Below are 16,524 nucleotides of genomic sequence, written 5' to 3'. Positions count from 1 at the left end.
AAAGAGATTTCATGAACCATTAAATTTAGGAAATTTTCAGCAGCCATGCAATAATGAATTACACATTTTGTTCCCGTCCCTCAGAACTTTACATAACCACAAAAAAACGGCACGTCTAACACATCAGAAAAGAACACCTCAAGTCATGTAATACCATGGGAAAAAGCTAAAAGAATGGTCCTCAACACAAAAAACTTCCACCAGAAGTCAACCTGTCCTATTATTGCTTCTTCCTGCATTGCAACTGGACAACCACGTATTTAAATATTAAAAGTAATATAATTGCTAAGGTATTGCAAAAATGCCCCCTATTTTTAAATGTTCTCTACTTGAGTGCTGCAAGAAGTAGAGTTAATGATTTGGTAAGTGTCTCTCCTCCCCTCTAAGCAGCTATTGAAGTATTGCCATAGCACAGTGCCAGGGAGCAGCCTTTAGACATTAAGGCTTCGTTTACACTGTAGGGTTTTAGCGGAAGAGTTCTTGCACAAAAACTTCTTGCGCAAAAGTGCATCCAGACCTCAAAGCACATCACAAAAGCGATGTGCTTTTGCGCAAGAGAGCATCCACGCCGCATGGACACTCTTGTGCAAGAAAGTGAAAAAATGGCCATCAAAGCACCTGAGTTTTTTCCGATAGGGGTTTCTTGCGCAAAAACCCCTCTGGAGCGTCCACAGCTGCCTTTTTGCACAAGAGCTGTAGCTCAAAAAGGAGTTATTCTTCGTGGGGAGAGGAATAACTCTACTGGCAAAAGCCCTCAGTCCTGTCAATTTTTTTGTGCAATAACGTGCTTGAGGTGTGGACGCTCTGCCGGTTTTTGTGCAAAATTTAATTTAATTGGGTGACTCTAGTCCTGCTTATGTGAAATGATAAATAATACTTCCTTATTCACTTTGTTCACACCATTCATGATTTTATAGACCCCTTCCCTTTTTTGTCATCTCTTTTCTAAAGTAATAGTCTAGTCTTTTTTAGTCTCTCCTTATATGGAAGATGTTCTTACTCTTTAATCATTTCTCTTTCCCTTCTCTGTACTTTTCCCAATCTGAATACTTTTTTAAAATATAGAGTGACCAGAACAGTCCAAGTCATGGGCATATCATGGATTTACATAGAAGTGATGAAGAATACCAAGTAACTGATTTTCAGTGATGGAATCCTTAATTTTTTTTTGGTTTCCACTGACGTTTTGGATACAGTTTTTGGAAGTGGCCACATTCTAGACCACAGTGCACTTGGTGTTACACAAGTGTACAATGGGTAAGGTGCAAGTTGCTTGGCTTGCAGTCTGTGAATAAGGGCCAGCCAGGCTCGACTCTCCCACTACAAGAGGCTCTGGCTAGTATTCTGCCCCTCAGCGCTTCTCAAAGAGTGGAGCTGCTCAACACTGCTCTCAATATAGGACTGTATTTTAAAGTCACAACCAAGATCCCTGCCACAGGTAGAATATTTCAGACGTCCTTTCACATGACACATGCAGTACCTTGAGAATGGTGCCGCTGAAAACCAGTGGGTCTATTTCCAACTTTATTGAGGAGGTGAAGGGTTGGAAGAAGGTGGGAACACTTGCCTGAAATACCCCAGCCCAAATAAGTTAACACGTCAAATTTAATGGCAAAACAACAACTGTTTTGTACAAATATTTATGTTAATGGGATTTCTGATTCCTTGCTGCTAATTATAATTTTCTGCTTTTACACACTGAAATGTGCATTAAAACATAAAAATGCAATATTTTGGGCTTACATAATATTTCGAGTTAGTCTGATTTGCATAATATCTGTTGAGGACTGCAAACCGGAAATGTGAAATAAAGTGATTTCTTTTGCATAACTTTCCCCTTCCTAGCTATTTCCAGTTGCTACAGCAGAATTGTCTGAGTGTGAAAAGGTGCTGCACAATTATTGACCCTAATTGCACACTTACTTACATAGTTCCCTCTACTCTGATTGGCACCGAGAGTCATGTGTGACTACTTCTCAGTAACTATATGTGTGCAAAGTCCCCAACTCTAGACAGCTGGAGCACAAAGACATGTGTAACTCTTGTAGAGCTATTTCTCAGCAAAACCTATAGATATTATGCAAATACAAGTGCTCTGGCAAGCTACTGCCTTCAGACTTCAATCATCCATGAATCAACAACAAACATGGCTGCTTCAGCATTTGAACAATTAACCCTCCTACACTCCCAATAAACTATTCCTATCACCCTGAATAACGTCACAGGTTATATTTAATCTATTCTTAAAAGGATTTATGCATGAATTATTCAACTTTCATTTATTATCTCTGACAGTATTTACAACTGTATAAAAAAGGAAGCACCCTCAAGTTTTTAAATAACATTGGCACTTAGTGTTGAAATAGACTGACTTAGAATAGATCAGTTCCTGTCTAGCACTCCAAATGCAGCCTTACACATAATGTGCTAGCTGTTCAAGATGACGGCTTGATCTCACTATGGGACAAGCTCTAAAATAAAAGTCTCTGCTTGGGGTGGATTGCTGCTGACAGGCCTAACAGAAGCAGAGTGTTTTTAATTAGGGTTATGAATAAAAGGATGTTTGCCTGGAATGTAAGGAAAAGGAAAGAGTATCAAGCATACATGGGTGCCATAGAAAGAAGATTGGATACAAAACTGGGAAAAGGGTGCAAAAGGAACACTGACTCTTGGTAGAAGGTTTGAGAAGAGACTGGAGGGAAAGGATGAGGTGCTTGACCTTAATTCACCCCGCAGAATGGGCAAAATGGTGGAGCTTTCAGGGATGATGGAGAAAAGAAGGAGAGGGCTTGGATGGGTGGCAGGGAAGAAAACTCTTCTTACTATGGATGAGCATTTCTCCTCCAGCTCTATACTCTATACTGCATATCTTGGATTAGAAAGGACTTCTTTCACAGTGCTTCAGTGCCACACTGTCAGATACTCGAGGCTATCTGGTTTAATCACAGATCAAGTGTGTGTTTGGTTTTTTTTCCAATTGGTTATGAAACACAGACGATGAAAAAAGAATCCCAAGATGCAGTTTCACAGCAAAATGAAAGGAAAAGGCATATTTTGAGGTAGGGCAGTCCTTTTCAACTAGGGTTGCCAGGTGCCCGGTATTCTATCAGACAGTCCAGTTTTTGGGCCCTCTGTCCGGTAAAAAAATCCAGAAAATACTGGACACGTGTAATGTCTGGGATTTCCTGGATTTCTGGCTGGGCACTGGATGGAAGCCTGGCAGGGGCTGGGGGAGTAGCTGGGAGGCAGGGCCTGATCAGCACTAGGAGCCCTGGCTGCGTCTGATGCCTTGGGGAGGAGGAGAAGCCCTGTCCCTGCTCCTGAGTGCGTGGTGGAGCCGCAGCAGGACTCACTCGCGCTTCTCCGGACCATGCGCGGGACTGACAGTGCCCTGGGATCTGCACATGCCCGGGTTAATCCAGCCTCCCTCCTTACTCCCCCCCCCCCCCCCCAGCTTTCCCTGACCCTTCCCGACCAGCTCTGCTTCCTGCCAGCTGGTTCTCCTCCTCCTGATCTCCTCTGGCCAGTCACGCTGCCCCCAATCCCTCCCCCATCTCCCCGGGCCAGCTGTGCTGTCCCAACCCCCCGCCTGCCAGTCCGCCCCCCCCATCAAGGGTGTCTGGTATTTTTTCTAAACCTATCTGGTAACCCTATTTTCAACCTTTTTTCATTTGTAGGCCCCTAAAAAATTTCAAAGGGAGATGCGGACCTCTTAGGAAATTGAACCTGTGTTCCACAGATCCCTACCATAGTACTATTAAACTGAAAACTGACAACAAACTTCAGCTATTAGGTTCCATGTGCTTGGCATGCCAATACTTGACATAGCATGAGAAAAAGCAGCAAAGTGTGAGCGTCTATGGTAATGACAACACTTTTGGGCTTTGATCAATAGGCAGAGCCATCCCATCCATAGCAAAGTTCAGGGTGGCAGTCCTAGACTCCGCATTTTGGGAGGGGGTCCATTGGCAGCTGCCTCAACTGTCCTTTGGATGGGACCTACAGGGCTCAGAGCACCCATGGGGATTACCCTCCCCACTCAATGTGGGTGCTTCTACACTGCACCCTTAGCTTGAAATAAGCTACGCAATTTAAGCTACACAAATTGTGTAGCTTATTTAAAATTAATTTTGAAATAGCTTATTTTGTAATTTTGCACTGCCAGCACAGTGCCAAATTTCAAAATAAAGCACTATCCGAAATGTCCCTTACTCCTCATGGAATGAGGTTTACAGGGAATAGTGAGCCCACTATATTTTGAAGTAACAGGTGTGCTCAAAAGACATGGAATAGCTATTTTGGGATACTGAAAGTATCCCAAAATAGCACCGCAGAGTAGACATTCCCTGTGGCAGCAGCAGCTGGAGTGACCCAGCAGCTCGCTCCCAGCCCAATGTGCTGAGCCATAGTAGTAATAAGCAAAGCACCCTGACTCCAGACACTTAATTTCCTGCCGCTGTGGTGAGTGCAGGGGGGGAAGGAGGGAAGACACCTGCTGACGCCCAGCGACAGGCCCCCAGTAGTGCCCCAACTGGTGTTATTTGGGAGAAGGGGCTTTAGGTAAGAGGGTAGAGCAGGGGTGGGAAGAGACATGGCAGAGTGGAGCAGAGGCAAGGTTCAGGGAAAGGGGTGGAGTGGGGGCAGGGCGGGTGGAGCAGAGGCATGGCCTGCAGTGCGGGGGTTGCCCTGAACCCCATGCCTGAGGGACAGGTTGTGCCAGGCCTTGTGCTCACTCGGGATGGCGCTGTCTGTAGGTGTGGGTACTCATATAGTTTTGATTAATGAGACGGGTAGAATGCCTGTTCTGGGATCTGAATCTTTATGTTAATAGTCACCTTTCATAGGCCCCTTAGAAATAGTCTGTGAGCCCCCAAAGGTCAGCAAGTCACTGACATATGGCATACTCTGAAGAAAGGGAAGGTTATGACACATTTTAATAGATGGTTACATTTATTGAAAGTGAAACCCTGAGATCTGCAGGTTTTTGGGATCTGAGATTGATATTAGTTTTTAGTGGATACAGACAAAAGAAAATCCTTGTAAATGCAGCTGGCTGATTCACACATTAAACTGGCTCAGTCTCATTCAGCATCACCATTATTTTTGTACTGTTTCAGCTCAAATTTTATGCAGGAAAATGGACTTTATTTGACCCTGAGAAAGTGAGCTCAGAATTGATTTGTTGTGCACCGTACGCCTGCATGACTCAGTGATCATTTACTTGAGAATAAAAAGCGTATGTATCAGTATACCCACAAGTATTAACCATTTACATCCCTCATTCCCAAATAACTGCAGTCTGATCATTGCTTTTTAAACTAATATTCATGTTCTATCAATGACATTTAAAAAAAAGTAGCAAGTGGAAAACTAGAAAGAACACTATTTCCTGTGCTAGCAAACCATTCATAACAAACAGCATATAAAGTTTCGTTATTCAAAATTTTGGGTAGCTTTCCTAACCTGAAGGCTAGACTCCCTCTTTGCACACTTTATCACTGTGAAACTAAAGATTCCAGAGGAAACAGACACATTTGGGCCTACCATGTCATTGATGCTGCTGACATTCAGCAACAAGTCTTTTTTTCAAACAAACCCAGATTTTATAGTCACATTACTCGTTCCAGTGTCGGACAAAGGTAGGTATTTGTATGAAAGCAAAATTAGTCATGACACAACCAATAAAAGGAGGAAGTGATGCTTGTTAGTAAAAGGAAGCATTTAGATGAATGGAAGATGATGCTATGTGTTTTCATTTTATTTAAAGACACTAAAATACCATGTGTCATAGTTACCGGGGTGGCTGCACTGCTGGCCCTCGCTGGGTCTCAAAACATCCCCACAGGTGACATGTCTCAAGTTGTCACCTTTCTTGAGGTAGAGTAATGCAATTCTGCCACTCAGATCAGGACCTGCATGCCAACTGTGGTTACTTCAGCACGTCTGCCTTAGCATCTGTACCTCCATGTTTGCCTTTGGGAGCTGTAACCATGGTACAGAAACCGTACAACTTTTTCCACAATAACGTATCATTCATTCTTAACAGCATGAATAATACACGGCACAAGAGAACAAGAATTTTAAAACCGAACAGTCTATGTGCAGGGATATCTATCTGCAACTTACCTTCCTTCCCTGCTTCCTCCTTCCATCCTTCTCCCCACCCCATGACAGCCACATAGTCCCTTTGCACAGAGCCTTTCTGTGTCTTGGCCTATTTTTCCAACTGTGCCTGCTGACCATCTTGGTCTCTGAAGAGGGACTTTTTGACTTTACTACTGCCCAAAATAACTGGGGACACAAGTATATACCACACTGTGGGGCGCTCACTTACCCTAATAATATAGACTGTATTATTACCAATGGTTTGCCTACTCTCAAGGGAAGGTTCCCTCATAACTAAATATAGACTCTGTTACTAAAAACAACTACTCACATGAATCTGGGGCAATGTGGGACACACTCCTTATGTTCTGTTTATATCTCAAAATCCACCTGCAGTAACTCCCCCCTCCTGCCCACCCGTCATCCACCAGAATCTTCATATGTACTTGTCAACCCATGTACGGGCACAACTTGTATATCTAGGGTGATGCGGATCCGCTATGTGTGTGGGTTACTCCCACCGGGTACACAATATAATGTGGCAAAAGGGCATGGAATAAGCACACTGGGCTCAGGCAGCACCTTATTGACCTTGCTCATTATGTAGCCACCCTCCACCAACCCAAACTTGTCCCCGGATTCTCTATTCACTCCATAACTGTTAATAAAATTTGTCAATCCTTTTGATCTTAGACACCATCCCCCAGCTCTGGCACAATAAGCCTTTTAACTTTCACAGCTGGTGGGCCATTCCCAATTAACAGCCCACCTATAAGTCTCTTAATGACCCTTGAAGTATTTGCCTGAGAGGTGTCCTGTGTCTAGTCACTGCCTCATTTCCTGTTTGTTTTTCCTTACAGATTCTTGTGACCTGTATGTTCACACTACAGCAGCACAGCTACCCTGCTACAGTTGTGCTGCTGTAGCACTGCTGTTATGATATTTCTTATCTGGATGGAAGGGGTTAATCTACCCTGTCCAAGAGGTGGGAGCTAAGTACGGGTATGGCTACACTGTGGGGGTTTTTCAAAGGAGGTATGCAAATTGCACTTGCATTTGCATATCTTCTTCTGATTCTTTTTCCGGAAGAGGATTTTCCAATATTTGGCCCATCTACACAGGGCCAAATGTTGGAAAAACTCTCTCTTTCGGAAGCCCCCTTATTCCTCGTAAAACGAGGTGTACAGGGGGCTTCCGAAAGAGGGTTTTTTCCTGACATTTAGCCCCAGGTAGATGGGCTAAATATCAGAAAATCTTCTTTCAGAAAAAGAATCGGAAGAAGATATGCAAATGTGAGCACAATTTGCATACCTTCTTCCAACGCCCCCCTCTCCGTCAGTGTAGCCGTACCCTAGATGAAAGAAATTTTCCATCATCCTAGCTGCCTCTACACTGTGGATTAGGTTGACTTTGATGCTCAAAAGGTGCAAATTTTTTCACAACTTGGGTAACATAGCTAGGCTGAGCTAATTTTTAAATGTAAATCAGGCCTTAGTTCCATATAGTAAGACAGAGTCCATCCGCTATAGAATTCAGACAGTCACAGAGCACATATAGCATTCATAAATGAATACAGAGCTGCCCCCACATCCTCCACACCAGGGTTAGAAATGCTTCGTTTACCAACCAAACTCAAGCAGATCTGCAATCTGTCATTGGAAGACTGTTATTGCTGTATACAAAAAGCAGTTGTGGCTGTTAATGCCACACAAGTCAAGCCTGTCAGCATTGTTATCTATAAACACTCTTCATGAGCTACAACTCAGCTGTATAAATTTGTTGTTGGAAAAGAACAAAAAGGAGCGGAAGAAAAAGCTTTCCAAGAACAGATGTTTTCAGGCTTTTTTAAACTTCAGAGACACGCTATGACGAATGTTAACACTTGAAGGAGCAATCTGGGGACAATGAATAAATACAGACATTTAAATAAATAATTAAAGACATAGGCTGGGATTTTCAAAGGCGCCTAAGGAAGGTGGGGGACTGGCTCTCATACAGCTTCAATTAGACTTAAATGACTTCTTCCCATAGAAACTTTTGAAGTCAGAAATATTACTTTTGAATGTCTGTACTAGTGTGGCCAAAGTGAGATTCATGGATTTCTATAAAGGAACCTACTTCCTTCCCTCGCACCCCGCCCCTAATAGTTCCAGCTTCCAACATGCAACTTTAAACTTTTTGATCAAGGAGGAAGGTCACTTAGACCAAACTGGAGTATCACATACTGAGTCTTGTACCCTCTGTATTTTCTTGAGCAAGCAGGAGATGTTGGATTATGAGGTTTTCAAAGAGGCTCTGCACCCAGCCAGCCACCTGTGCACACTAAGTCATGGGAAAGAGGCATAGTCTTAGGAACAGGTGCCAACCATCTTTTATCCACAGCTGAATGGGATGGTCTTATGGGACTTGGTTGCATACATGCTCCTCAAAGTTCTGGGCCAGTAGACAAAAAAGTTCTCCAGTCCTCCTTTTGATGGCTATGGGGGTAGCCACTGCCAATGGAGGGGGAGCGTGAAAGGCAGTTTAATGTGTGCTGAGGAACAGGGAGGGTATGTGGGGATGGGGGGACACATAGATTTTCAAAGGGAAGAGAAAGGGAGTGAGGAATGCTGCACACATACTTTTTGCCTGACATACTGTGGTGTATACTGGTCTTATTGTGTGCCCAACAGTAGTTCGTATATATTAATGTGCTATGTAGGGAGCTGGCCACACAGATTTATGACTTGTGGGAGTGAGCCAGGCCAGAGTCACAGCTGAATGGGCTACAGCTTCCCACTCTCTTTGTAGGATGAGCCAGTAGCTTAAGTCTCTCCCCTGTGTTTCACTCTAGGATCACAAGACCAACACTGAGGGCTGGGGTTAGGAGAGAACAAGATGCCAGCTGAAACCTCCCTCAAACAAAGCCAGTTCCTTCAGGGCCCAGGTGATGAATAATTCCCTAGCACAGCATGGGAGGGCAAGCTAGAGTTCTTTTTCATTGATAGGGCTACTGGGGACACAGCCAACTAGCACAATGCCTGAATCTGTATTTTTTTAATCCACTAATGTTTCTCCTCCTAATCTCTGTGACAGACATCCAACCTGGGAGACTGTGTGGTGGCAGTTGCCAGAGTCTCCACAGAACACTGATAAACAACAACAGCTTAGTGGTTTATGGCTAAATGAAAGCACTGAATGCTTCCAGGAAAGAAGTTAAACATTTTGTTTGCTTTACAGGTGCTAAGAAAGCCCACAGTGCTTTATGGGTTCGATTTTCTTTTCCTAATGTTTAAGTGTTCAGTGCTTAACAGTTCCAATGATCCAATGTACTGATGTTTCATTTAGATAAAATGCACCTATCCAGGGGCAGCCCGTGAGCCTAGGTGAACTAGGCAGTTGCCTAGAGCGCTGCTGGCCTGGGCGCCCAATGATGACATCATGCCGGGGTGGCGCCAATTGTGCCACCCGCCTGGGGTGCCAGCTGCCGCAGCCGGCCTCAGGCCACTCCTGCACCTATCTAGCTTGATGCTCATGGCATGTTCCAGCATACTAAGGCACCAGCTGCTTTTAGGCCCAGCAAAACTAGAGGAGGTGGCAACAGCAACATGCAGAAAAGGCAAGGGTATGACAGGAAGTGTGCTGACTAGGGTTGCCAGATAGTTTCCCAAAAAATACTGAACACACATGCTAAAAATTTGTCAAGCAAAACATGAAACCCATAAATACTAAATACCGAACACACGTGCTAAAAATTTGTCGAACAAAAAAACCCAAACAAACCACCACAACTATGCTTAACACTGAATGGGAACTTTATTAGAATCAATCAAACAGTCTACATCATATATTTTGACTACATGAACATCCTAGCACAGATCGCAGCCCTGCCTCTCCACCCCCGCCAGGCTTCCGCAAGCAACCAGCTGAGGGCTCCCAGCGATGATCACGGCCCTGCCTCCCCAGCCACTCCCTCCGCTCCCACCAGGCTTCTGTTGGGCGCCCAGCCGGATAAGCAGAAAATACCGGATATTGCACACGTCCTGTATTTTCTGAATTTTTTTACTGGACAGATGGTGCAAAAAACAGACTGTCCGGTTGAATACCGGACACCTGGCAATCCTAGTACTGACAAGAGACTGGCCTTTATTTCCTTGTGCCAGTGGGGATGAATCGATAGGCAAAAAGGGTGCAATGGGTCTCTGGCCAAGACTAATTTTCAGTCTCCCGGCACAGACATGTACTTATTTTCCTTTTGACAATCAGCACTGTTGGGGGCATGGAAAGTCTGCTCACATCACAAGCTTTTCTTGAAAATTTGGCCTGCTGGATGAAGCCTTCAGACTCCTGGAAAATAGCAAGTCTGGGATTGATCTGGGCTATCTAGTGTATTACAGCATTTATAGAATATCTCCAGTTATCTCAGGACATTTCTATTCTCTAAATACTATTGTTAAAAAAGTAAAATACAAACAATCCTGTTAAATAACACTGGCATTTAAATTAAATCCACGAAAGCCAGGAAATGAAGAAGAGTTAAATAAGAAGGCCTAGAACGTCAACATGATCTCACACGGTCTGGCTATTGCAGAATACTACATGGCATGTGTGGGGTAATACAAAATGATTAGCACTACAGAAAAGCTCAAATAAAAGAAATAAAATGCATGAGAAAAGCCTCAAAACGTTATTTGCTGAAAAATGCCAGATGTAATCATTTTACGTTCTCTTTCACATGTAAGAGCTTTATCTTATTTGCTCATTAAAAGCAGAATCCCAACCTTGCTTTGAGCTCTGCCATGTCCTATTTACAACAAAGCCAAGAGTTTTGACAGATTTATAACAATAGTTGCATTCCTCTATTTCATTGAGTCTCTACTTTTCATTCACGTACTATTTCATATAAGGAAAGTTCGTTCCACCCTCCTTTCCCTCTCCATCAGCCTTCCTCTGGCATTTTCCATCTACAGAGATCATAGGAGGAGATTTCTTTGTTAAGCAATTACTGTGTACGCTCCTTATATGGCTACACATTAGAATCAAATTGTGAGCAAGGAGTCAGCTGGTGTAAAAGTCGCATAGCAGCAATCTGTAAGGGCTTTGTATATCAAGCTCAAATAATAATTTTAAAAGCTAATGCAATAAAAACTAGACTATTTTGCAGTGCTCTGTTTCTGACCTAATGGCCTCTCCTTTCTTTATGCACTTGCTTGTCTTCCTCTAATGACATGTACAGACGTAAACTGTACCAAAGGATTTTAATGGTTTTATCTACATGCTCTATAAAAGCTTATCTTCTCTTCCCCCCATTTCAAACCTCCACGCCTACTCATAATAGTGAACAACATACTGGGGCTCATCTGAGGCCAGCCACTGCAGGAATGGCATGTTCAGATGAGTTTCAGAGCAAACAGCAGGAGTGTGGGAAGGACCAAAGTTTCCTCGGATTCCTATTTACACGTTTTGTTTAAAAATTGTAATATGAGTCCTGGAATCTGTGATCTGTTATCAAAGGCTCAGTGGTTATTAACTCAGGATTTCTGAACACTGAGCTCATATGCACTATTTATTGAACAATAGCTTGTGAATTAAGGTTACAGAATCCTTCGCAAACCAATTTAAATTATTTTCAGCATCCCATAAAAGCAATAGTCTTAAATCCAAGGTTACACAGAGATTCAAATAGGGATTTAAAACTTGTCTACTCAGATGGCTCTTAGAAAATAAATTCCACACAACTGTTGGTATGTAAGATGCGGCTGCTTATGTATAACGCAAGGTTCATGGTAGTACAAGACCTGCACAATAAGTAGAAATCCAATAACCAATTTCCCATTGTTATCATCTAGCACTTTGGAAATTTAATTACAAAAACAGTTACAATGTTAAAGGTCTGATTACACTGATAAAAGGAAAGGAAGTCTGATTTAAAGCACCTGGTTGGGGCAAAGTATGGACCTCCCCACACACACAATTCTGCTTGGTCAGCCAAATTATGCATCACTGCCTCACAATGTTTGTGCCCATAAAGTCTTGGGGGACTGTGTGTGGGGGTGGGGGAGGGAGAAATCTGGTCCCTTACCAGAGGCTCAATTGCCAGAAGACATACACTCAGAAGCATCTGGGGCAGTGTACTCTGGGATGTCCTATTACCAATGGCACTTGGAAGGACAAGGATCAGCCTATCTGGTCATTCAGGAATGAGTAACAGGGCCTGTCTTTGTAACAAAGAATAGTGTTGCAGCATGTTTACAGGATGATAGCCATGTGTTAGCCCGAGGCTCCTGGCAAGGGCAAAACTCCCAGCTGCCATGGTTACTAACATTCAGAGACAGCCATGTTACTTCCCAGTAATATGTTTGTTTGAAAGCTAAAACAGGGCCTTTTAAATCCAACCATTAGGTTAATTAATATTGAATCTCTGATGATAGTTTCAAGAGAAAAAAGTAAATAACGGGTAAATGGGGAAACAAGACAAAGGTGACTGGAAGAGAACAAGATAATGAAAGCAAGCTGCATGTTGGTCTAAAAATGAGAAAAGGAGGAAATGAAGAGAAAAACACTCAACAGGGATAAAAAATATTCTGCAAAATACATATTCAAGCCAACTAATTTTTTTAAGACATGTTAAGTTCTCACAGCACCAACATTCTAAATGGCCCTGACAATTTGAAAGATTGCTTCTCTCTGAGTGTGACCGCACCAGTTGGCAATCAGGAGAGCCATTACAACTAACAGTCCCCTGATTTAAAACACAGAGAGTTACTCTATCGAACAGCAGGTACAATTCCCAGTCTCAGTCAGAGCTAGCACACTAAACACAGAGTGGCCCAAATGACAGGACAGGCTACCTGCCTCAAGTATATAGTTAGGGTTTCAGATGGGCTCATACTTGGGGCAGTTAGTCCCACCCATTGTAGCTACACTTTTATTTTTAGCACACTAGCTTTGATTTTTGTGCTATTGCAGGTATATCTAGCATAACTGGAAAGCACACCTTCTGATACAGCATAAACATACACTCAGAAGGATTTTGGAACTCACTTCACTCCTTTGCTTTGAGGTCTAACAGAACTCAAAGTTGTTTGCCTTAGAGCATATATTTGCAAATCTCATATCTTCTGGGTTTTTCAAGGAAGAATTTGTGAGATAACTGGGATAGCTGATTATGAGTTTGCTATTATAATTGCTAGTGGGACTTTTGATCATTATACATGCTCTATGATGTTCTGTTACTATACAGGTTAAGTTGTGAATGCAGTTGGCCGGTACAATCCTACTAAAAAGTAAAAGGACAAATATGGTATCTTTTGTTGTGTTTCTAATATTCATACTGCACCTAGAGTTGGGATAAGCGATTGTTTACATTTTAAAGTAATACAGAAAACCACCTAGAATATATTTGGATCTTTTCATGAAAAACATAATGCAACTTATAAATTGATAAGGAGATCTCAAATTAAGAATTAGGTCATTTAAAGTTTATAGCTCCAAAATACTCAGTTTTAATAAGTGATCTGAGTTTTTAAAGTAATATTAAAAATGCTGAATTGTAAATTGTTTGCATTTGACATATTCCTTCATGCCACAGATTTTTACGAAAAGTACAAATCATTATCAAGTTACAGTTATTGTGCTATAGTTACATTTCAAATCTTACCTTGTTGCAAGCTTATGGCAAATGACACCAGTGTCTGTTATGACTTCACTCAGTCTCAGTTCCAGGTGTACTTTCCCCTGAAATACATGGAAATTACAGCATTATATAGCCAGCCACAACATTCCAGTTTAAAAACAAAGCAAATATGTCACTATCCATAATTTCAAAAATAGTTTAATTATTAGTTAACTAAATAGTTTATAACTGTCTCAGGAATATTTTTCCTAGTCAAGTGAAATCAGCTAGATAATCTCCTAAAACAACTTCTGTCCATAACAACCTGTCCCTTACCTTATATCTATATATTATAGTAATTGAGCAATACAGATTCTCTGATTTGACCAGAGACTAAAAATGTTTAATTGCAGCTTTATCTAATTTCAATATTTTAAAGTTTAAGCACAGAATGCACTTCACAAGTGAAGAAGAATATCACATTAATGCATGATAATTTTGGATACACCTAAGCCCTTGTTTTCAAATTACTAACCTGTATGTGCTAAAATTTATAATCTATTATAAATTTCAGAAGAAAAAGAGGCATTAGGCAGGACAACTAAAGAAAAATACAAAGATAAAGCACATTATTAGTTTTTTAATCATTTAGCTCCACATAAAGTTTCCCAGTTATTACAGTCAGAATGTTAGTTATACTCTAACTCGGGCCACAAGTGTACTTCCCCAGAACATATAATCATATAAGCAAGCACTCATCTCAGTAACCTTTACCATGTGTTTAAACACAAACCTACGGTTTTATTGAAGAAAGTTCAGTGGCAGTCTTTACTGCATGTACAAAAAAGTGGAAAATGTTGGATGATACCACGTAACTGTTCAGTCATCAATTTGAATTCAACATGGCCAACGCTGAGCACTCGATCTTTCACCTCCTAAAAACAGCCTCTCACTCCATTCTTCATTATTGGGAAGACCAGCATCATCCTCCCTCTTTGTTCCTCAGGCCCATAAATTGGGAGTCATCTTAGATTCAGAGCTTCTTCGCAATTCACATATTCAGGCTGCATCTAAATCTTGTTGCTTTGTCCTGCATGAGACCTCCAAGATTCAATTTTTCCGTTTGTTCACCCCACTAAAAACTGTGTTCAAGACTTCACTTTCCATTTTGATGACTGCAACCTCTCCCTCTTTGACCCCGATGCCAGCAGACTTGCCCTTCCTTCTGGAAGTTTCTGCGGCTACTAAAATATTAATGAATTATCATGCTGACAGTTATTGCCTTTCTTCTCACCCACTAAGTCCTCTAACTCCACAAATAGAAGCTTCTTGTCTTTGTCTTTAAGACTCTTCACACATTAGCCTCACTTTACCTACCCAAATGTACCTACCTACTATTGTTTTACTGTGATGTGGATCCCTCCTTCACTTTGTCAAGTACCCAACCTTCAAACATCAATATCCTCTAATCCCATGATGTCCAACCCACTAGCCACATGTGGCTATGGGCATGTCTACACAGCAGGGCTAAAGCCTAAATAAGATACACAACTTGAGCTACGTCAATTACGTAGCTTAAGTCAAAATAACTTATTCTAGCTTTTGGCGCTATCTACACAGGAGGAAGTCCGAGTTAGAGCACTCTTCCTCCGACTTTCCTCACTCCTTGTACAATGAGGGTTACAGGAGTTGGACTAAGAAGTCCTCCGGCTTGACATTATATCGAAATTATGTCAAAATAACTGCTTGCTGTATAGACGCAGACTATGTTATTTCAAAATAACACTTCTGTGTAGACGTATCCTATTTGGTGATTGAGTGTGGCTAGTTGTCTTGAACACTGTGACTATTTGGCTGGTTGAGTGTGGCAAGTTCGCTACAGCAGCAGCGACTATAGTGGCTACTGCTTCAGAACCGGTTGGACACCATGGCGCTAAACAATTTCTCCCTCAGAAAGTATAGGAGAATTTCCCAACCCCAGGCCAACCTTTATTAACAGGAAAAAATTCCTGGTAATCTCTGAAAAGCCACATCTTCAATCTCCTTTAAAATCCTTCTTTAAGACTAAATTGTGCCACAAAGCCATAAAACACATAGATGACAATGGTAATGCAATAAATGAATGGAAACCTCTGCTTCTTGTGTGACCATTTGCTTGCTTTACTCTTGCCTTGTTCTCCCATTCCCTTCACCACTTGATTCATCTATATGTTGTGGTTTGTCACAACGCAGACAGCGAGCTCTCTGGGGTAGAGGTTGCTACTTTGCCATGTGCTGCTACAGTGTGTAGCACAATCAGGCCACTGTTGTTGTGTTATGTGCTACCTTGGTACAAATTAATAGCAGCAATAAACAGCAATTAGTTTTCTTTAAAGGAATTAAAAGTACTAGAAAATGTGATTCTTTCACAGAAAATCTCATTATGTTTAATAAACGTTTTTACAGGAATATTTCTGATAACCTCCAGCACTGCTGGGACTGGTCTTCATACAAAAAGAACAGAATTCTTCAAAATGTACAGGTGAACATGAATGGAATCAGAGATGTATTTACTCGAATGGTTCTAAAGGTCAAAAAGTTTGAATTCCACAAGTAAGATGGAAGTTTCCTATTTTAGAAATTTTTAACTCGAAATAATTGACTCAAAGTCAATGGCAATTTACATATTTTTCTCACTTCCGTGAAATTCTAAAGAAACTAAACTACAGTCTCTTTAAGAAGGAAAGATCCCACATGTTACATGTGAAAAATTAGAAAAAGTCAGACATTTGAAAAGAGACAAGCCTTTGGAAAGCAGCTCACAGGTCATGACTTCACTTATACAA

General features: G+C 41.7%; 1 protein-coding gene across 2 annotated transcripts in view; it reads right to left on the bottom strand.

Moving 5' to 3' along the window:
- Positions 1 to 16,524, bottom strand: part of RASA3 (RAS p21 protein activator 3) — a 173,520-nt gene that overhangs the window by 53,027 nt on the left and 103,969 nt on the right. For both annotated transcript variants that reach the window (XM_025186286.3, XM_075918255.2), the window contains exon 5: positions 13,745 to 13,821. In XM_025186286.3, the coding sequence (XP_025042071.2) occupies positions 13,745 to 13,821 (77 nt within the window). The remainder of the gene's footprint in view (positions 1 to 13,744; positions 13,822 to 16,524) is intronic.

The sequence above is a fragment of the Pelodiscus sinensis genome, chromosome 1 (genome assembly GCF_052426305.1).
Source record: "Pelodiscus sinensis isolate ZL-2025 chromosome 1, ASM5242630v1, whole genome shotgun sequence".
Classification (NCBI taxonomy): domain Eukaryota; kingdom Metazoa; phylum Chordata; order Testudines; family Trionychidae; genus Pelodiscus; species Pelodiscus sinensis.
The sequence above is the reverse complement of the archived record's forward strand: the minus strand, read 5'-3'. Positions and strand labels throughout refer to the sequence as shown.